General features: G+C 46.0%; 1 protein-coding gene across 2 annotated transcripts in view; it reads right to left on the bottom strand.

The window, feature by feature from the left end:
- The window catches only part of Shisa6 (shisa family member 6), a 304751-nt gene extending 282005 nt beyond the window's left edge, over positions 1-22746 (bottom strand). For both annotated transcript variants that reach the window (XM_034507372.2, XM_034507374.2), the window contains exon 1: positions 21968-22746. In XM_034507372.2, the coding sequence (XP_034363263.1) occupies positions 21968-22614 (647 nt within the window). In that variant the 5' untranslated portion in view covers positions 22615-22746. The remainder of the gene's footprint in view (positions 1-21967) is intronic.
- Between the last annotated feature and the right edge of the window lie 353 nt (positions 22747-23099).

Raw genomic sequence — 23099 nt, 5'->3', positions numbered from 1 at the left:
TGTAATTCATTCCACACCTGTAAACAATAAGCTCTTTCAAAGTCCTAGTTTTCCTGATACCCATATATGCCATAACAGCACCCTCAGTGTCTCAATGACCCTACAGGAAAAAGCTGACGCTACTGGCCTTACAATGAACAAGGGGTTACTATCAGTCAGGTAGTCCAACCTCCCTATCCAAAAATATATGTCATGTAGCATGCATTAGAAATTATTGACTTGCAGAAGTGCAGCATGCAGTCTATAGGCCCAGCAGCTAGAGAAAATCTTGTCTTATGAGCCAAGACAGAAGGGCAGATTTGTAAAAGATAAGCATCATGATAGATGGGTGGCATTGACAATGAAGGTAAACACATTTTAGAGGAGGAGGCATGCACAAATGGGAAGGAACACAGAGAAAGTGCCAGAGTGGAGACTCAGGGACAAGAGCCCTGGCTTGATTGACTCACACCAAGCTTCAGCTTCCAAACATGCATTGAGTGGGAACTCAGCAGGCATCAGTCGCTGCAGGGATGAGTGGAAAGGTGCCTAGTTCTGTCCTCTGGTGACTCACAAATTAAAGCAAGTCCCTCTGCCACCAGGTTTTAGTCAGGAATCCCTCATTACGTGTAACATGAGATACCCACTGGCCCTGGGAAACAGGGACATTTGGGGAATGATCAAAGGGAGCAGCAGAAAAGTGTGGTAAGCCACAGCAAAGCACTCCTTGTCAGTGTCATGCCCCGTTCCTGGTAAAGCTCTACACCTCAAATTTTGCATGAAGGTGACAAAAGCCCTCTGTCTTCTCAGGGTCTCCCTAAGGCACCGGCCTTCAAAGCCTCTTCCATCTGAGATATTCTAGCCCTTCCCAAGGCTTCCCTTATCCCCATGACTAGCTCCAGAGCTCCATCCTCCTGAAAAGTGACAACCACGGCCCCTTAGATGTATCTAAGCGAACTGTTCCCTTCTGCTGTGCTGCCAGTGACACGGTGAAGCTGCCTTGAAGAGCATCAAGTTGGCAATCTTATTATTTAGTGGCACATATACAGCAATTTCACATTTTCAAGTGCTTTCCCCTAGCTGGCCTTCTGTTCTCTCAGCCTGTCAAAGAAAGAGCAGACACTTGCCACCCACCACGCTCACTCTGCTGAACTGGCAGCAAGAGCCAAAGCTAAGTACCCTGTGGAGGAAACTCAGCTAGCCCAAGATCCAGGGTCAGTCTGGAGAGCCTTCTTCGGGGCCTGAGAAGAAGGAAGGCAATGTCCCAGAAAGTCACAGAAAAGGTCTCTCAGCTCTGCCACTGACCAGCTATGGACATTCAGCAGATCTTAATCTTTGACATAGAAATTTAATAATTCTCCCCAACAGTGAAGCACTCGATTTATACAAAGACAAGCTTTAAGATTTTTCCTGATTCTAAAACTGAATTCTTTCATACATCTTTTTCAACATGTTTGGTATCTTTATTCGCCCTTTTAATTATTAAAGACATCTTCCTATCATCTTTCCATGTTTTAAAAGACTGAATTACAAATTATGATAGACATATAGACCAAAGGAATATAGCTGAAAACTCAAGCACAAACTTCTACATTTACTGTCAATTCTAAAGGAAAAAAAAAAAAAAGAAAAGAAAAGAAAAGCCAAACATTAGGGCTGGAAAGAAGACTCAGCTGTTAGGAGAGCACACTGCTTTTTCAGATCCAGACCCAGACCCAGGTTCGGTCCCTAGAACCCAAGTCGGGTGGCTCACAGCTGTCTGTAACTCCAATTCCAAGTGATCTAACACCCTCCTCTGCTCTCCTTAAGTACATATGTGGTTCATATAAATTCATGCAGTCACATACAAATGCATACAAATTTTAAAAAACACATTTTTAATTTTTTAAATTAAATTTTTTAAAATACCAAATATTAGTAGAGAAAGAACATTTATAAAACTGGCTAAGAGTTACTAGTTTTCCTTGCTAGATCTTAATCTCACACTAACATACAAATTAATTCAAAAGGGATCCTGCACAGAAAAATTAATCTAAGCACTATAAAGCCTTAAAATACAAGTGTAAGTCATTGTGGCTTCTTAATCTGGGATAATTTCTTACGTGTGACACTGAAAGTCTAAGAGATAGAGTGTCGGAAAAATAAGTCGAGATATTAAAATCATTACTGGCTCAGAGGAAAGCCTTCACAGAAGCTGATGCAATCCACAGAGTGGGAGAAAATACTTGTAAAACATCTGATAGGCAGCTGGAGAAATAGTTCAGAAGTTAAGAGCACTTGTTGCTCTTGTAGAGGACCCAAGTTCAGTTAGAGCACCCAGGTGGTGGCTCATGACGATCCATACATAACCCCAGTTTCAGGGGATCCAATGGATGTCCTTCTGACCTCACCAGGAAGCAGGCACACACAAGGTTCACACACATACATTTGAGCAAAACACTTATACACATAAAATAGGTCTTTTAAAAAAACCTGCAGAAAGGATCTTAAAACTCAATAAAACACTCTTCAGTTTTATAATGAATACAAGATTCAAACAGGCATTTCTCCAAAGTGTCAGCACCATTTAATCCTTGGGGAAACTGCCCATCAAAATCACATTGTGGTGGCCATTCATACATATTCAGGCAGCCAAAACCAAACAGGAAATTCATGACAGGTGCCAGCTAGGATACAAATGTGGCTTCTTCGCACTTTGCTGTTGGGGATGTAAAAAAGCACAGCTCCTTTGGTAAACAGTTTAACAGTTCCTCAAAATGCCAAGAACACAGCAATCACATGGCCCAGCCTATTCCTGGGAGAAATGAAAACAGATCTGCTTAGAACCAGTGTATGAAGAAGGTTAAAGGAGCCATGAATAACAGCCAAGAGGTAGGAACAAGTCAAATGCTCATTAGTTGATGAACAAATAAACAAAATGTGTTGTACTCACACAATAGTGTATTAATTGGTGATAAAAAAGGAAAGAAATAATGAGAGACGCCATAGCATGGAAGAGCCTTTAAACACACCATCTGAAGTGAAAGGAGATATCCCCAAAGCCTAGGTCTATATAAAGCGCCAGGTTGAGTAAACGAATGGAGAAAGAGGACGGTGTGGGCTTTTCCTTGGCGATGATAATAATGCACAAAGTTTAAATAATGGTGACAGCTGCACAAGACAGAATAAAAAAAAAACCACAAACTTGTACATTTGGAAATATAAGGATGGACGTGAGGAAAATTAGGGAACATTAGGGAAATTCCATCTCATTAAAGCTCATACTGGGGAAACATCGTATAAAGACTCTACCCTACTTCTCTGATGTCCATGAAGAAGAATAGACTCACACAGTTAAACCCTTTGGTCAGGAGGACTCACTCTATTCTTAAGTGGGTTGATTTTTGTCCCCTCCTCTGCAACTTGGGACAACTGGCCATATCTGGAGACATTTTAGTTGTCATGACAAGCAAGGAGGGAGGTGCTATTGGCATCTGGTGTGTGGAACTCAGGGATGGGTCTCAACATCCTACAGTGGGTAGGGCAGGCTGCCCATCTTGAGAGAGTTCTCAAGTATCAACAGTGGTGAGGTAAGGGGGCCTCTGGGGGAAATCTGCTCTGCACTGTGTGAACTGGGTGGCTAACTCCACAAACATCCAATCAAAACTGAATGCCAGCAGATTCTGGGGACACAGAGGGTCTAAGGGACCCTGGATTGAGTGTCCTTTCTGTTGGAGTCTCCATGGTCCCTCAAGTCTTGGTACTTATCTGGATATGACAGAGAAAGGAATAAGATACTCTGTCTGATACCATAGTTTTGTCTACAGAGACAGTTTAAGTGGGATTTCATGAGCATTTTAACCTCATTGTTTATATCCCAGGACTGTGGGGCTCCTGAAATCCATCCCCCAACAAGACTTGCTTAAATGGCCACCTTCTTCAAAAGCAGCAGGCCTGGTGAATTTGAGTGAGTGAGGTCTGGCTAAAACTTGACAATGAGTTATAACTCTAGGATAGAGCTGAACTATGGCTCCCAGTTCCTAGGTCATGTGATTATAGGAAACTAGTTCAGAGCGATCTTCTGTAGTCCAATGAATTGGAATGAGCTAGGATTCCAGCCAAGTTGAAAGGTGGGTTTACTGAAATATATATTTCTCAAACCTCCTATATAATAGCATATGACCTCCTGAACATATGCTATTCAAACGAGGGAATGGTGACCAGCCATAGGCTCCCAGTCTCTATCAGGTCTTTAACATTTTCTAGAATCCAGCCTTTCCCACATCCCTCCCCACCCACTACCATGTTTAGGAGGACTAAAGGTACATCTGCCAGCTCCCTCATCCTGCCCATCCCCTCAGCCTCAGTCTTTGCTCTGCTTCCTCTCCACCTTCCATCCCTCAACTCTCCAGGGTGTTTGATAAATATTATTCTAATTCTGAAATGTGTGATCCTGGTCTCACCTAATTAATTTGGGTATGCCAGAGGAAATGGGTTAAGGACTGAGCTACTTTCTAACCACAGGAAAGAAACTTGGTCACTGAGGAATAACTGAAGATGCTTTGAAAGAGTGGGCAGCAACTTTCAGGGTCTGGGGGACCAAGGTGGGGCAAAGCAAGAAAAAAGAAGCAGGTCAGGAAAGAGAGAACATAGGAGTTAGAGCAGGAGGAAAGAAGATGAGAGGAGAGGGAAGGGAAGAAGGAGAGACTCAGACCAGAAGCCTGGGCAGGAGGAGGGACACACACACACACACACACACACACACACACACACACAGTGAGAGTGAGAAAGGGAGAAAGAGAGGGAGAGGGAGAGAGAGACTGAGACTTAGAGAGAGAACAGGAGAAAGGGCAAGAGAGAAAATGGGAACCAGAAGAGAGGAAGGGAGGGAGAGAGAGAGAGAGAGAGAGAGAGAGAGAGAGAGAGAGAGAGAGAGAGAGAGAGCCATTCAGAGCTGTTTCCTGCTCTCTCCAGCTGGTCCTGCTAATTTGGCAAATGCCAGGTGATATCTGGGCACGCAGAAAGAAACAATTAGCAAATGAATGATTTGGGTCAAGACCAGTTTATTTACTTGCTTAAAATCTTGAGTAATGTTGTCAATGGTCTCAAGGAAATGTGGACAGAAAGCTATTGCAAAAAAGAAAAAACATATTCAGAGACAGGAGAGGAAACTAGGGAAGACATTTAGAGAAAAGGAAAGTCAGGAGAGACAGGGAGCTGCCCATGTGAGGGAGCAAGGGCAAGACTCCACCCCACCAGGAACCTGGTGCCCACCACAGGTGAGGACAACAAATGCACCTCATTTAGGAACTTGGGGAACACCTTCACACCAGCCCTCCTTTCCTGTCTGTCAGGCTGGCTGCACTATCTAATATATCAAGTCAAGGAACTCTTTTGCCTGAAAAATCTGTTTTCTCGATGACTTCACTGTTCCTCCTCTTCTACGGTTTCCTGTTGCGCATGCTTTATGGGGGAGGGTCAATTAATTGGGAAACAAATCTAATTCTGATCTCTCAGGCCAGGAAACGTGGGCCCTCTTCAGTCCCGGGCATTGCTTTAGTCATCAGGAGGATGGAAATGCCATCTTACCTTTGAACAGCACTCGGTCTCCCAGTGTGCTTTCCTGCCTAGCCCCCTGCCTTTGCTTCTAGCTCTGTGACATTTACAGCTCTAGTACCCTACATTTTACTATGGATTTAAGACTCAGACTTAGCTCGGTATTCAAACAAAGGAAACAGAAACTCAACATTGTGCTTCTGACTTGAGCCTGGGCATCTTCTGTTACTCAGAGACCACTTCTCACACGTATCTCACTTTACTTTCTAATGATTCTTTCTGCTCTCCCCAGATAGGCTTGGGTCTGAGTTTGCTCTGCGTGTGTGTGTGTGTGTGTGTGTGTGGTGTTTGTTTTGTTTTTATGTTGGTTTTGTTTTTTGTTTTTGTTTTCTGTGATAAACACCATGGCCCAAAAGCAACTTGGGAAGGATAGGGTTTATTAGCTTATGTGTTCCAATCACAGTCCATCACTGAGGGAAATAAGGGCAAGAGCCTGGAGACAGGAATGGAAGCAGAGGCCATGGAAGGATACTGCTTACTGGCTTGCTTCCTATAGCTTGCTCAGTTTGTCCTCTTATACAACCTAGGACCACCTGCTGAGAAGTGACACCATCCAGAGTGGTCTGGGCTCTCTCGTGTCAATCATTAGACAAGAAAATGCGCCCACAGGCTTGCCTATAAGCCAATTAGATGACGGCATTTTTTTTTTTCCAACTGAGGTTCCCCCATCCCAGATGACTCTAGGCCTTTTAAGTTGATAAACAGGAACCACTGTGATGTTGCAGGATATTTGATCACACTCTGAACCCTGAGATTGTGTTGTTTACTGGGAAAAAACATCCTGTTTCTAGTTGCAGTGTGACTCACCCCTTGGCGCACACCTTTAATTCCTCTGACTAGAATACAGACATGCCCTTAGTACACACCTTTAATCCCAAACAATGAAGGTAAAGTTAGTTGGCTTGTAGAAGGAAGCACCCATGGTTGAAAGTGATGTCTAATTGACTGGTAGACAAAGTGATGAATCAAAGAAATATTTGACAGAATAGGATCTGCTCAACTCTCAAGAGAAGAGAGAGGAAGGGAAAGCTATTTGAGAGGCAGTGTAGAAAAGGAAGAAAGGAGAAAGTTTTACCCAGACAGTTATAGAGAGCAGGGGCAGAGAGAAGGAGAAGGCAGTTTTACCAGGAAAGCTTTACAAAGAGAGATTGAAGAGAGAACAAGCTAGACACAGGTGAAGACAGAACGAGCTAGGAAATGAAAAGGAGCCAGAATATCAGAATAGACTGCCAGAGTTTGTCTGAGGCCAAGCAGAGTAGTTCAGTCAGAGGCCAAGAGAGAAGCCAGATTGATTCAGTCAGCTTGGAGAGAAGTTTGAACCAGAACAGCTGAGTTGAATCAGCCAGCCAGAGATCAGAAAGAACAAGAAAGGGTGAGCTTATTCAGCAGTAAATCTCAGAGGCTGAAAACATTCTAGGCCTAGATTATATGGTATGGAGGCTAGAAGTTTCCAGAACTAGGCCTAGGTTAGTCAACTGAGGCAGTAAGCCTCTGAGATGACAGTTACATCAGGTGAATAAAAATTACTTTTACACTATGGCCTTCTAGTTTAGCAAATGCCAGGTATTAGGTGAGCATGTAGATGCAATTAGTAAATGACTGGGTCAAGACCAGACAAGTTACTAGCTTAAATTTTTACTGTACACACTTATTGATTCATCTACTCCATCCATCCATCCATTCACCTTCCAACCCATCTATCCATTCTACCTACCCATCTAACTGTTGGTCCATCCATCCATCCTCTCATTCATGTACCCAGTCATACTCCCATGCACACATCTATTCATCTTTGTTCCACCCATCTACCTAACCATCCGGTGCATCACCCACCCACTCATCTATCTCTCCACCCATCCATCCATTCATTCCCTCACTTCTACATTCATTAATCCCGTTCACTCACTGATCTATCCATCCTTCCTTCTAGCCTTGTAATCACAGTTTTAGCCTCCTAGGACCCTACCATGGCCTTTGAACAATAGAGCTTTACAGAGTATTCAATCCTTAGTGGACCTCTGACCTCAGCTGCAGCTCATCTGCTCAGATCTGTTTGTCACTGGGAGTCATTAACACCGTCCACTTTGAAACATCACAGATTTTAGCAGCTAACCTTTTGGTCAAATGAAATCCTAACCATGTGCCACTATACCTCATTAGATACCTGCTCTGCACAGGAGGCCAGAATGGGAAAGTACTAGCTCTTCGAAGTTCTGGTCCCCTGACCTTCATGAATTTCTAAGTTTAAAAACAACTGTGGCAATGGAACACGAAATGAAACTTTAATTTTTTTCTGCCTTGCTTTTCATTCCTCGAGCAGATGGTCAAAACCAGGTCTCCTCGATGCACGTGGAAACCTGGGACCCCCTATCTCATCTTGTAAGTCTTTGGTCTGTTAATACTCTGTTGATGGGAACCCTGGAAATAACCCACATGGCCTTTAGCAGCAGCCACATTCCCAGCTGAGCCACATAAATACTTAAGCCACATAAAGGAAAAAAAATACGCTCAGCGACAGTCCAGTGAGTTGTTCCACACCAAAAGCACGGCTAGATGGACAGGCGGCCCCCAGTCATGTCCTTTTTCTCCTTTGGGGAGAGAATGGGAAGAAACTGATGGTGCGGTGGAGGTATGATAAAAAGCTGAAGTGGAGTAGTCTACAAATAAACTCTTGCAGCTAATGTTCTCAATCCTGAGGACTAACTAGAATGTTTCTGATTTTTGAAAAAATTTTCTCAAGGCATCCCTGCCTCTTTTAAAGAATACAATTAATTCTTTTCCGTTGTCACAAAGAATTTGGGTTCTTGATGAGACGGGCCATCACTCATCACTTTGGTCCTTCTTACAGAGAAAGCAAAGTTAAGTGTACTGTTCAGGCAAGGGAACTCACTGACAAAACTTCAAGGCTGAGTATGGAAGTTGGCTTTCAGTTTCCCTACAAATCTCTCATAGCTGCTTCTTTTACATTTCCCTAGAAGTGATGTATAGATGCTCTCGTCCAGCTAGGTAAAGGAGTCCAGTTATTTGAGTTCCAGATAACTGAGCTCTTACTGGCTCTAAACTTGAGGACAGGCTGGCGTCCTCTTTGACCTCTCCTTTGATGTTCTCTTCTGGGCACTCAGAGTGTTTTTATCCTCCAAAATCTGCAGTCAGGACAACTGAAATGAACATATTTTTAATAACCTCGGACCAAGGAGAATGGCTTAATTTATTTCTCCCTATTCCCAGTTCTCCCACAGTCCACTTGAAAAACACAGCTGCTGGCTTTGTGTGTGCACAAGACTGCTCTTCTCACACAGAGGCGTAGAATGGATGCAGGATCTCATTTGTTGGTTAACAATGTCTATGCATCTGCATTGAGCTGTTCTGCAGGTCTGAGTTGTCCCCAACACAATTGGAATTCATCACAGCCTTTAAATGTCTCTGCAAGGAAAGGGCGGCCTGCTTGTTATGTTTTTCAAGTAAGTAGGGCCAGTTGCTGCTGCCCGATGTATGCCTGTCCTGAGGCTCTTAACAGGTGACCAGCCAAGAGTCTGCAGAATCTGAAAACCCCTTTCCAATAGCGTCATCTTCATGTATTTCTTCCAAACCTCAGAAATAATAATGCAAATTTACCCATGTCTAAAAAATACAGAAGTATCAAGACCAGACTTTCCAGCAATTTTTGGATGATTTGAGAATGAAACAGATTTGAGTGTGTCAAGTCTTGCTGCAGGCTAATTGAAAGTGGAGGCCTGGGGCCTCCCAGCCTTGGGGGTTAGGGTGGGGGGGCGCTGCAGGAGGGAGAACTCTTACCAAGATGTGTTAGCATAACCACACAGCCAACCACATGACTACTGAGTTTATAAAAGTACCTGCATGTAAGGAACAAATTTATTGTATATTCAGTTTGTTTTGGTTGGTTTTAATCTTTTCTTTTCTTTTCTTTTCTTTTCTTTTCTTTTCTTTTCTTTTTTGCTCTGATAAAAAAAAACCTCAGTCTCCAGGTGAGCAAAACAGAGACAAGATAGCTTGGTGACTAAATACTGGGATTCTAAACCAGGGAGCTTATGTTGGGATAGTGGCCATTTCACACACTAATGGTCATCAGCCAGCTACTTATACTCCCATGGTTCTGTTTCCTCATTAAAAAATTAAGCCAAAGTAATAGGGCAAAAAGATAATATTGTCTACCTCTTAGGATTGTCATGAAGATTATTAAATTAGTTAATATTAGTGAAACACTTATAACAGAGTCTGGTGCCTAGGAAGCACTAAATAAATATTTAACTAAAAAAATCTTAAATGGGCTCAGCCTAGAGAAACACAAATATAGCACAGGTGGAAGAGAGAAGTTGTGGAGAATGTTTCAATAATGCTGACATAACAAACCCCTCAAATCACATGGTCTAGCTGTGGCCATGACCATCTTGGAAGGGATCACCCACAGGTCACATTTCCCACCACAGCCTAATGACAAGAAGCTACATGCTCATACAGCAGGTGTTTCTGAACCCTGTACTTGGACGTGGAGAGGCAGGTACAAAGTAAGTGCATGTTCTTTTGCACTAGACCATTGCAGATCAGATCATCTTTTGTCTGCCGTTCAAGGAAGCATCAAGATAAAGGCCCATAGAAAGCCAGAGGACCCACAACGGGAGAAAGTACTTGGAATTCTTCAGGGGCTTCGTTGGACAAACATATCAACCTGACTAAGCAAATATTTTCTATAAAGTATTTGGTTTCTTTTTCTCCTCTCTCCTTTTCTTCCTTTTTGCTTTTATCTGTCCATCTTTTCCTCCTTTAAGATAAGTACAAGCATCATCATTTTCATGCTCTAGTAAATAATATTCATGTACATGTTATTCAGTCATTCAGTAGTTTACATTATGCTGGCACTCTTCCGGTTTAACCTAATGAGGCTGACACTTCCTGACCAGCCCTATTGATGGGACTTGCAACCAAGAAAAGTTACTTCTTGAGCTTCTTTTTAAAACCAGCTTCCCTAAAGAGCCCTAAGATCATTAAGCTGAGTTTGAGTGGCTGGGATCCATGTGTGGTAGATAGATGGCCTCTGTGTAGCTAGAGAGACTTACAACCATGGTCCACGGGAAGACTCACAAATTCAGATATCTATTCAAATGATGGATACTGAAGAGATGATGGAGTGACTGCTGTCTTTGAGATGTTTTGCAGTCTTGTGAAGGTGAAGAGTCAGTTTGGGTTCCCCATGAATGTCAACTAAAAATGCATTCTAAGAGTAGACCAGACTGTCTGCAGAATAGATGAATGAATAAATAATTACATCCCAAGAGGGGAGGAGATGATGCCCAGGGGGAAAAGAATAAAAAGGAATTCTGAGTTCCTTTTTGCCAAAAGTATATATAAGATAAACACACTAAAACCAAGCATGCTTATGAGGCCATTTGCAGAGGACATTTTTGTCCTTCAACAAGGACTATAAGGTAAGAACCCAGGAATGCATCAGGAAATGTGCATTATCCTCCATCCCCAGGGCTGCTGTGCTTTTAGCTGAAGATGTCACCTGACCTGTTGCCCTGACTTTCCATGTGTGCTGGGGTCAGAATGAGCCATAGAAGCCCATATCACTACAGCGTATTCTCCCTTATCCCGCAACCAGCTAATAGACCAGAGGAGCAAAAAGACTCACCAAAATCATGGAGATGGAGTGATGGAAGTGGCTCCCTATCTTGACATTCAGAAAATGCTCTAAGGAAGGAGAAGATGGATGACAACCCCCAAATTAAGAGAAAAGAGCTCTGCTATCTGTCTCTGGAGAGCACATAAGCAGATGAAGGGGAGGATGTCAAAGTCATCTAGTTTATCTAGAAGAGGCAAGGATGCTGGCTGGCTGCTTTTAGGAGGTGTGAAGCTGCCTTCTCCGAACAGTGGTGTTGGGACAGCAATTTATGTACCCAAGGCCACTGAGCAAGACCCTTAAAAGGAGCCTCTGTCCCCCCATAAGTAGAGCAAGCTGTCTGAAGTTGGCCTCTGGGATCCTTTCCTTGCAGGGTCAGCTGGCCATCCTGCAGCTATGACAGCGTAAACAAACACTACTTCCCAAAGCTGAAAAAGTTGTAGATTCTAAGAACAGGAGAAAATGAAATGAGAAAAGAAACGAGAGAAAATCTAAGAAAATCCCTGGAGGGAATTCAAAAGGCATTTTGAAGGGAGTTGAACAACATTCATTCTATAGCAATTTGGGGAGGTGATACAGGAATAGAATTACCAAATACACACAGGATATAACTGTGTGTGCATGCACACACCTGGGCACGGTACTGAGGATTCCACCTAGGCCAATGCACACTAGGCAAGTGCTTTATTCCTAGCCGTCTTTGACTTTTTAGTTTGAGATAGGGTGTCACTAAATTGCTCAAACTCACTCTACAGTCCAGGTAGGCCTTGAACTTGTGGTCTTCTGGTTTCTGCTTTCAGAATAGATGAAAATGGGCCTAGGCCAGGAAATAACATTTTTACTGTTGCTTGAGCCATTGTAGTGTGTTAAATGAAATTTAAAAATAATAAAATAGAATTGATCTTTAGAAGCTACTTTATTGAATAGATATGAACAATTGGTCCTTAGCATGCCAATTGTCTACCTGGCTGACTCAGACAATCTGTCCTTCTCTATAGCGTATGTGCCCTGCGCAGACTTTGCAGCCTTGTCTGAGCTATTAATCTGCTCATTGTAGCTTTGTATCAGACAGAGAAAGGAAAACACAACTTTGTCCTGGTCCAATTTAGATACATTTTGAATTAGTGGCATCTGAATCGATGCTATTTAATGAAGTCACAGCCAGATGGATTTAAGATGAAGAGCTGGAGGAGGTAGGGGTTAGAAAGACAAGGCAGAAGTGACCAGGAATCAAGAGAGGGAGAAATGGGAAAGTGGCGGTGGCAGAGGAGACACGGAAAGTCACAAGAAGATATATTTTAATGATGTGATTTTAAAGAGAAGAATGGAACACAATGGATTCTTTGCTTAAAGACATGATATTCTTCTTTGCAAATGCTCCAGGTTCCAGATGTCCAAATGTCCAGGCACTCACTGCATGGACATGTGTCCTGGCTGTGAGTCATCTAAGCACAAATGACCCGTACTGGCTTCTGAAGCCTATGGGTTGCTACTCCCAGGACACTTCAGGCAGTCAGAGACAGCCAAGTAGGAGCACAGCAGGAGGGAAGTGCCCCATAGTCTTCCTCCTGTTCTGAAGCAGCATTGGCCTCTGGACTAGAATCCTGCCAATCACTCTATGGGGGTGGTTGGATATGAACCTCATTCATCCTTCAGAAGAGCAGCCAATGTGAATTCACAACTCTCTCCTGCTGAAATCCGACCCTGACTCCAGAACTGGAAAAACAAACAAACAAAAACTTTCCAACAACTGTCTCTTCCCCATCCTCCATCCCCTGAACCCATCTACTAAACCCAGAAAAAGTCTTAAGCCTCAGGACCTAGGAAAGGAAGGGATGGAAGAGTTACAGAAGGCTCTCTCAGATTGTACTTAATGGTGCATCCCATGGTCTAAGTTCCTCCTCAGGGAGTAGCTGGAATGCAGGAAGAGGGAGAATGGCAGAAACCACATTTCCCAGAAGAGTCCATTTGGCTGAGAGAACAACAAACATGTCCAGAGGACAGGTGTCCTGAGTAATGAGACTTTAATGCAGAAGCTAATAGGAATAGGACATGAAACCAAATGCCAAAAACCCAGGGGATAACAAGCACGTTTGAGAAGGCTACAAGAAGTAAAGACTCTTGTACCATCTTTAGGGAACAGGGCCAAGGTTCTAGCCACCTAAAGCTTTGCTGGAGCTTTAGCTCCCAGGGCACTGGAGACAGGAGCAGTGGCTTTAGTCAAGGAGGATTCTGGGAGGGCAAAAAAACTGGAAGGAAGCAAGAGGAGCAAACCAGTGCTGTGCAGAGCTAGGTTTCTGGAGGCTACTGAAATGGCTTCCATGGTTAGGGACTCTGCTCTAGTACCCCTGCTGTGGTACTACAGACCAATGATGTGGGCCCCAGCCCTTACTGGCTGACACTTAGACATAATAGCTGGAGGCCACATCCTGTTGTGACTGTTAAGACCTCCTGTGCGGGATTCCTTCCTCCTGTGCGCTCTCAGGTCCTCCGACCTGAGAAGGAAGGAGGCAGAGGCTGTAGAAGGAGCAAAGTCTGGAGTTAGCACAGTTAGTGGGACAGAAGTGAGGAAGGATCGCTCAAATGGGCATGGGAGAGTTGGCTGCAGCTCTCTTGCATGTGCAGCACTGGGGGTTATTAATGGGGGAGGGACTATGATAAATGGAGCTGTTAGGAAACTTCGGCCTCAGTAATTAAAACTGGGGGTGCTCTGAGGTCCATCCTCTCCCTAGACCTCATCTTTCCTCCACTCCCTAGCTCCTCTCATCCCTCTCCCAGCCTATGACTCATGTTCAATTGCCCAGGGCTTCCTTCTGAGCCACACAGGGGGGTTGGGTTCTTTTTGTTTTTCCCTCAATGAACTTCAAGGTTTCATCTCCCTTCTTACACATCCTTGTATGCCTTCACTATTTCAGCTGACAGGACAGCATCCACACTTAAAACAAAACACTCTCACTGCTCTGGGCCCCTCTGTACCCCGCATGCAGTCTAAGTAGAGGTGTTACTAACCCTGGATGAGAGGTCACTGACCCTATTGTCCTTTATGGTGACAAGTCATCCCAGGGACAGGTAGAGGAGCTGCTTTCTTATGCATTTGGGGGTATCTCTGATTCTGTCAGAAAGGAAAAAGACAGCTATTTTTCTGAACCTTAAAGGAAGATGGAGATAAGTAACATACTGTTAGACTGACCTTGGGCAAGTCATTATGCTTCTCTGAGTAGGCTTCTTCATCTGTAAAATAGGGCTCTATACTCTGGAGGCTGAGGGAAGGGGTGCAGTGAGACTTGGTTTGGCAAATGCAGAACAGCACTCCTGGTGCAAAGTAAGTTTTGAAGTTCAGACGCAATTGCTTGAGACCTCATCCAACTGAAACCTCAGGGTCTTATAGTTTTCCAGAGTTTCACAGATGATGGAAGAGTGGATTTCCTCGAAGGAAGAACTCCTACCTTTTGATTCCCCACTGCCCAAGTTCACAGTGGAACAGACTTCCTCAATGGTGTTTAAAAGACATAAATTGGAGGGGCCATGGGCATGATACATATGCTCAGGCCCCCACTTTCCCCTAACCACTGACGGAGGCTGGAGGAAAATACTTATCTGCAACAGCATAGTCATGACTGACCCAACTTCATAGACTGTAGTGGGTGCCTTCCTGCCCCCACCTCTTCATTCAGCCAGCCCACCCTGGCCCTAACCACTCCTATCCCATTAAAATCTGTTTGGGGAGCATGGGAAGAAGGCAGTCATAAAGAATGGTTGTTACGAATCTTCTAGAAATGCTGTGGCAGCCTCACTTCCATGGATCTGCAAGTATCTATGCAGTCTGACCCAAGTGGTAACCCCATCTGAATACAGAACTGCAGAGGCGGCCTTGTGACAGAGAGCAGAGGGCAGTGAACAAGGGGCTCTGATCCCAGGTTTCCTCCCTGCATGCATCCCAAAGAAACTGGGTCCCTTTACCCTCAGTATCAAAGCAGGAAGCTAAATTGAGCGATCTGTCTACTATTTTATGCAGAAATGTGGGACATTCTTTTTTTCCACCCTTTTTGAGCAGTTATCTGAAATGTTTGATGCATATTCAACTCCTTTCTTTTGTCTTCTTTCCCAACTAGCCCACAGCTTGCCCAGCACACTGCTGTCACTTGAAACTGGTCTAGCCTAAGAGGTACTTATCTTCCCACGTGAGGAGCAGCCCTGTCCTCATGGTTATGGCAGGTGAGGAGCTCTGGCCTCCTCTGGTCCTTCCTGCCTTTCGAAATCGTAGAAATGCTCCTCCTAGCAGCTCTCATTAGAGAAGGCACTGTGGTTTCCCATCACCTTGTCTATTCATCAACCTGACCCACAATTTATTACTGCTTAAATGAACCAGCTCTCCCTGGGAGAATGACAATATGTTGTGGTTACAGAAAGTCAATGTCACTGGACATAGAGTCTCAAAGTATTTCCAAGAGAAGTAATAGGGAGCCATTTGCAGAAGAAGAATCAGCACAGCATGTGGCCTCTCAAGAAGACCGCTTGGAAAGAGAATTCAATATACATAGACATCCCAGTTCTTTCAAAGAGAAGATCTGCTCCTCAAGCATTATGTCATACAGATTTATCTCATATAACTATGGACCCAAACTTTCAGCTCCATTGGTTGATGGTTTCTTGATCCAGGGCAGAGAATTGTCTTTTGTGTCTCAAAGGGTACAGTTACATACACCTGGAGGATAATTCTGGACAGACAGACAGACACACAGACACACACACACACACACACACTGCAGATCTTCACTGACATGATAAGTCTCAGCGACTTCCCCCACCTCCAGGTGAGAGCAGAAGCATCCAGAGCCACATTTTTAATTTCAGACTTCTACCCACACTGTTATTCAGTGTTTCCTTGCCCTGGTCCACCCTCCTTTGGCATATGCTGTATTTTCCTTCTTCAACAGTCTGCATTACTCACATCTTATTAAAGGATTATGCTTAGATCAGGTTATTGCCCTTTAGAAAAGAACGCGGAGAAACTGTATAAAAAGACCGACCGGGACGATCGCGAGAAATTCTGTTGGTGGATAGAAACACAGAGGCCAGCCGGCAAGACTCCAGAGCTAGGACACAGGGAAGGGAGCGTGAAAAACAAAAACAAAAACAACAAAAAATACCTGTCACTCACATCTCCAGCTATCTAAAAGTTATTTGCTGATGACTGAAAATCAAGCATAAAGCAATGCTTTGATGAAGAAGAAGAGGAGACTGAGCCTGGGCCTAAGGTCTGAACACAGAGACTTTCAGCCAAGGCTAACTCAAGTAGCATCTGGGACATGTGTCATTGTGACCTATGCTCTGTTGATTTCAAGTGGCTCACTTATAAAATTACAGAGTTAAATTGCCCGTAGGAATAAGCCCATGATTCTGCACCTGATGAAAAAATAATAGAATCGTTCGTCTGCCTTTTCCTAAGACTTTGATTTCACTTGTAGAAAAATTTTTAAAAAATAAAATAAAGATTAAAAAATAGAGTTAGCAATCTGCCTTGATTGCTTTTCCAATAAACCTACTAGAGGCTTAAGGCCATAGGCCTTGGACCCTGTTAGGATTGGCTGGTAAACTCTCCACACCCAGCCTTCTTCCCCCTCTAAATATCTGCCAACAAGAACAATACAAATAGGAGGTCATGAATGTAACTCAGAAAAAAATAATTAACTTGAGTTTTTCAAAGTCAAGTAAAGAGGAACAGAATCACCATAGAAGGTGTGTAAGGAAGGTAGCTTAGGCCCTGTGTACCCGTCAAGAATCCCTCTCCACCCCTGAGACATCTTACACAGCCAGAACGGCAAACCATGATTTTATAACTTCACAAAACATATATTTCCAAAGAACTTGAAACAAAACTGTAAGGCAAAGTGGATTTGGGTCTAATGATTTCAGATACAGGCTGTTTAGAAATTCGAGTAGACAGGATGGACATAGGGAAGAGGGAAGCTGGCAACTGTCATACCCAGGAACAGAGAGCTAACTCCAACATGCAGTAGGTAGAGGCTCTCCCGGGCTATGAAGATTAAGATTCCAGGCCCTTAAAAAATCAGCCAGTGCAATTAGATAGGGAAAGTTCTTTTAGGCATCACTGCCTTTTTATTCCAGATATGTAGGCATGTCTGTCTGCCTGGGATAATTGACCTCTTTCAATCATCGCACATTTCAGATGTCTTAACTGTGGCTTTCTGCACAATTGATCCAAACCAACATCCCAGTCAATGCAATCTCTCCTTCAGGTCAGCTCAAAACAATGAATTACATTTTGTCTTCTACAAGTGCCTTAGGAGACTAGAACTATGTGAAAGCTCTCAGTTTCTAAGCAGCAGATTCCTTGGGATGAATGTACTCTGAGATGGGGCAGGGTGGGGCAGATGTGCAAGTCTACTGAGCCTGGGAACAGTGAAGAAAAGAAACACAAAGATAGTGAGCAGCAAGACACCAGAGTGTTGTCAAGGTCTCAGGTTTGTTGAAGACCATTTGCATGGCTGTGCTGCTAAAAGCAAGAGTGAAGCCTGTTAGCCTAAGTGTCAACAAAGTCTGCTTTGGAGTTCAAACACTTGCTTGCCCTCTTAGGGTGAGCAGGCCCATTTGTAGTGTATCCACAAACATCCAAGAACCATAACAAAACCGTGGGAGGGTCTATGGTGCTGCTCTGTCACTTCTGTGATAGCCATCAACCTTTTATCCAATCTCTTTCTTCTCTTTCTTAGTTTTGTTATCTTCTTTCTGCCTTCCTGGAATCCTGGCCCTAACCTTCCTTCAAGCTTCTCTAATTTCCTAGCTTTCCCTATGTACACTTTTTTTTTTTTTTTAAACTCATAGGGAAAGGGAAACACGAAAAGGGTAAAGAAAATCAGCCCAAGGCATGATTTGTTTTTCCTTTTTTCTTCCAACATTCTGTATTTGGAGAAAAAAAAACAAAACAACAACAACAAAAAAAAAACAACAAGCTGGTTCTGTTCAAATCAATTCATTATGGAGAGCTCACTTCAAAAACTGGAGTATTTGAGAGGATTTGACAGTTTGTCTCCTGGTATTCAGAAAGAGTTCTTTACTTGCTCAGCTCTGGAGTGGTCCTGTTATGACAGTGTTGGCCTGAAACAAAAACCTGAGCTCTCCTGGCTTGTAATTGACTTCCAGACAGAGAAAAGGCAAAGCAAAGTTTTCCCTGGCCTAGTGTAGAAATCAGAAAGTTAATCTGGAGATGGACTCTGGATGAGTTACCTCCTAACATCCTCCTCTTCTCCTGATGACATATACCCGGGGCTCTGCTTCTCTGAGCATCCTCCCATCTTTCCTGCCCACCTTCCATCATGCTCCCAGCCGTGTACAGGCACCGCTGATTTCACCAACTGTATCTACAGCAACTCATCAGTTAATTGGCCACTTTAAAAAGGAGCCACATGGCTCCTTCTTAGAGCGGTTCCCATCTCTGAGACATTAATGAATCAGCTCATGGTGAGGAGGAAGAACAGGTTTGAATATGTTGGGATGTGAGACAGCTAAGGGCACAATAGAATGTCAAAGGGGGCCAGCCTTTTAGGCTGGATGCTGGATGTTATGTCCTGGAGGACATAGCCATCATTCTCTGGGCAAACAGCCTCAGGTAACAACCTCAGGGACACTCAGGAAACAGGACAATCGGGAGCTGGCTGTGGTTCCAGCCTTAACCTGGGAAGTTCTGAAGCAGGGTTGAGAAAAGGATCTAGCTTCTCATAGAACTGGGGTTCCAGCCTGGAAGATGGGACACCCAAATCTAACATCACTTTCTCCTCCCCAGAGCCCAAATATCTGGATATGGGTGTGTTCACATCATTCCCACGGGCCTGTCTCTTAGAATCTCCAGAGAGCTGGCTATCTCCCCTCCAGACACTGACTTCTTACTTGGAATCATGCTAGTGAGGGCTAACCACTTCTAGAAAAAGCAAAATCTGTTCTTCCCCGCAAGGGAGGAAGAGATGCAAGATCCATGAGGAGTACACACACGTATGGCAAACAGAGGGCTGCCCAGCCTGCGAGCACCAAGGCAGAACAGATGGCCTATCCCTTTCCATCTTTTCTCAAACTCTCACAATACCCCCTTGCAGTAAGGCTTTCCTCCCTGAAACTCCCTCAGACTCAAGACCTCTTGCCCCAGAGCAGGAAGGGTCCAAGTCTGCCTATCTTCAGGGAGACTCACTCATTGCAACAGCTCTGCTCTCCCTTTCAGTGAGGACTCATCTCGGCTTCAGTACTTCAAAAAGCATGGAGCTGAAGCACACCCTATCTCCCTACTTGACCTCTGACCATGAGCATCCTTGTTTCTCCCCACTTTCCCTAGGAAAAACTCATTACTGTGAATACATATCTTTTACAACACCACCCTTTCCCTCTACCTTGCCTCTCTAACAACACAGACTACACAACTCCCCATCCCTACCCAGGTGAGGCAAGCAAGGACTTCTGAGGTATAATCAGAGGAAGATGAGTCCCCTCCCACTGGTACCCAGAGGAGCCTGTGAGAGCGATGTGGGCATTCATCCTGACACACTTGGAAGGGAAAGGTCTAGGTGATATGCTATCTTGCCAGAACTGAAAAAGAAGTTCCTTAACCTACTCAAGGTCACCCCTGAGTGTCCTTAATGACCACTGGCCTCCTACCCCTAGCCCCCACCTGCTCACAAATACTGATAAGCATTGTCCCCTATCCACCAAGTACCAGGATGATGGTTTCCGAAGTACCCATCAGGCGAGGCTGCAGCTGCTGGAGAGGTGCTGTGAACTGAATGAAATCAGGAGGTGAATTTGAGGGAGAAACATCGCCTATTTACATAATGATCTGAGGCCTGAAATTCAGCTCTTTCCCCACGGGTTTACTCTCTCCTTCTCCCAACCTCAGAAACTGCCCCCACCCCCATGTGGGACAGAGAGTATATGTGGGGAAGAAGAAGGGAACATCAAGAACAAGTGACTTCTCTAGAACCACATGGCACTGTCGAATTTTCACAGGGATTTAATCTCAGACTTAAATCTCTGAGGCCACAACCTTATCAACACAGGCAGTGATGAACAAACTGAATAAGGCATGGAGTGGGAGGCAGGGAGAAACCCCAAGAGATGTTTGTGGGAATCAACTAGAAAGTGGTGAGAGTCAGAACGTGGGTTTACTGAGTGAGACGAGACAGGAAAGAGAAGATGAGTCCCTGAGTCCTGGGTCAGAAGTAACACATGAGGAACAACGCACATCTGCTTCAGAAAGGCACCTGCCCCTGAGCCATTCTTTGCTTTGCAGACTGAGCCAAGAGAGAATTCACTGCCAGACCAAACAAACTCCTAGGAAGTGTTGTCTTGCTCTTATTTTGTTCACAGTGCCCATCTTCTACATAGCAAGGCATGGAGACCACAGACTATTGCTCACAGCCTAGTTCCAGTCCAAGGAGATGCTGAGTAAGCCCATGTGGAGTAGCTAAAGACTGTGATGGCAAGGTCAGGCAATGAGGGGTTAAGAAGGGATGCTCCCTCTAGAGTGCACCCAAGTCTAGTCCTTGACATCTTCACTCAACACCCGCTAGATCAGAGGGGGGAGGGTAGGCAGAATCAGCCCTTCCAGCATGCCTAGAAATTTCTGCCTGCCTTCTTCTTTTCAGCAAGGTAGGGGTGATTAATGTTCAGAGCAGTGACAGGGAGGAGGTTTTCAAACCATGGGGATAATCAGCAATGTGCCGGCATGAGCTAAAGGTGGATGGACCAGGCTAGGCTTGATGGGTCAACTCACAAGTAGGGGTTGTGGGCTGGGGCTGGGGCTGGGGCTGGGGCTGGGGCTGGGAACTAGGGCAGTACCCACTCTGTGTGCCAGAAATGGAAGTGTTTCCTGGGGCAGGGCTTTCATTGAAGCCACATCCAACCATTCATCTTCACGGGGACGCTGGAAGCACAGCTGACTTCCCATCCTCTGCCTGTGCAGTTCCTAAAGGAGAGGCTGGGCTCCTGGGCTCCTGTCGTCCCTTTGGTTTTGACTTTCCAATGATCTCCCTGGGAGCCAGAGACACGGGTGGGAGGAAATCAGTGGAACTGCGGACTATCAGGTTTTCAGCTCCTGATAGGCATTTTGGAAGGGAACAGTCCCCACTGCCTTTACCATGTGTGCAGTAAAAGATGGCTTGAACATTATAGTAGTGTTAACTCAGGGAAGTCTGCTTTGGGAGAAGTCCTCCAGCCTCATCAAGAAAGACAAGCACCCCACTGGAAGACCTACCATCTGTGCTTGCTCTGTCAACACAATGGGGAACCTTCTCCCCAGCAGAAGTAACCACCTTTCCACTTAACACCTGGGAACAATAACCATCTCACTATTCTTTTCTGTGATGTGCCCACACTGCTCTGTTCTTTATATTAAAGTGGCACTCCAGTTTAAACAAACAAACAAACAAACATCTAAGCACAGTACAGCCCATAGTAAAGTGTCCACGCACCGTGAAAAACCGAGCCCAGGCATTGGGAAATTTGTGGAATTCTTATCCTTGAACAACTCCGTTGATTGGTACTTTGGGTTGCAAATCCGTCTAACGCCAAAAGCACACCTAGCTGCTTCCTACGGAATGCGGGAGAGCCTATTGCTCCTAAAGGAAACGACAGTGGAAGAGACTCAGGAGGGAAGAAATAGTAAGCATGAAGAGGACAGGGCCAGGGGGCTATGTTAAGAAGGGGGCGAGGCCTGGGGACCAGAGGTAGGTACCCAGTAGCGCCTCTCACCTGTGGATGTTCATCTCTCGCGGAGGGCGGTGGGCCTTGTCATAGGAGACCTTGGCGAAGACGCCCGCCACGATGACGAAGGCGATCACCCCGCAAGTGATGTAGACGGTGAAGTTGGTCTTGTCCTTCTCCGGGTCGTACTTGTTCTCGGGCCCCGGCGACACTACCTTGGTGCTGGGCGTCTGCACCCATACCGGGCTTTGGTAGTTGGTGCACTGGCTCTGGTCCAGCTTCTCGTGGCGCTTCTTACAGCAGAAGCGATAGTAGCAGGTGCCGCAGCAGTACAGGTAGCCGCTCTCGCTGTTGTTGCACTCGAACTCCTTGTCATACTGGCCGCTCACGTCGTAGTAGCCCCAGCACGTCTCGTAAGTAACAGTCGCGCTGGCCGCCGCCGCTGCCACTGCTGCGGACTGTCCCCGCCGGCTGCCCGCCTCCGGGACGCCGGACGCCCGGGCGGTGCTGTTGAGCTCGCGGCCGCCTCGGGACAGGGCGCCCCCAGCACGCCGACCTCCGACGGCTCCCGCGCTCAGGGTCCGGTTAGCGGCGCGGCCGCGGGCGGCGTCTGCGCCGGGCGGCAGGTGCAGGGACGCGAGCGACAGCAGCAGCGACAGCAGCAGAGGCGGCAGCAGGAGGCGGCGCAGCGCCATGGCGGGGCCGGGCGGGAGGGCACGGGCGGACGCGGGCTGCAGGCCGCTGCCCTGGAGGCTGGCCGGGCTCCGAGGGTGGCCGCACGGGCTGGGAGGGCGAGACGGACCGGTCAGCGGCGGGGAGATGGCGCCATCGAGGCGCGGGCGGCGGCGGGAGCGCACGGAGCGGCAGGGCGCGGGCTGCGCGGGGCTCTCAGGCTGCGCGCCGGCTCCGCGCTCCCCCTGCGGGCTCCGCGCGCCTGGCGGGCAGCCCCATCCCCCGCCCGCGGCAGCGGCGGCCCCGCGCGACTCGGCTCAGGCCGGCCCCGAAGCGTGGCTCCAGGAGGCGGAGGCGGTGGCAGCGGCGGCGTGGTCCCGTCCGGGCAGGTCCTGCGGGACGAGACGGGGCAGCGGTCACGGGGTGCGGGGAGCGGCGGGCAGCCGGGCGGAGAAGGAGCGCTCAGCCCTCGAGGAGTGCGTCCTGGCTAGGACGGTGGCTCGAGGGC

This window comes from Arvicanthis niloticus, chromosome 6, assembly GCF_011762505.2.
Source record: "Arvicanthis niloticus isolate mArvNil1 chromosome 6, mArvNil1.pat.X, whole genome shotgun sequence".
NCBI classification, from domain to species: Eukaryota; Metazoa; Chordata; class Mammalia; order Rodentia; family Muridae; genus Arvicanthis; species Arvicanthis niloticus.
This window is presented reverse-complemented; position numbering and strand designations above follow the sequence as displayed.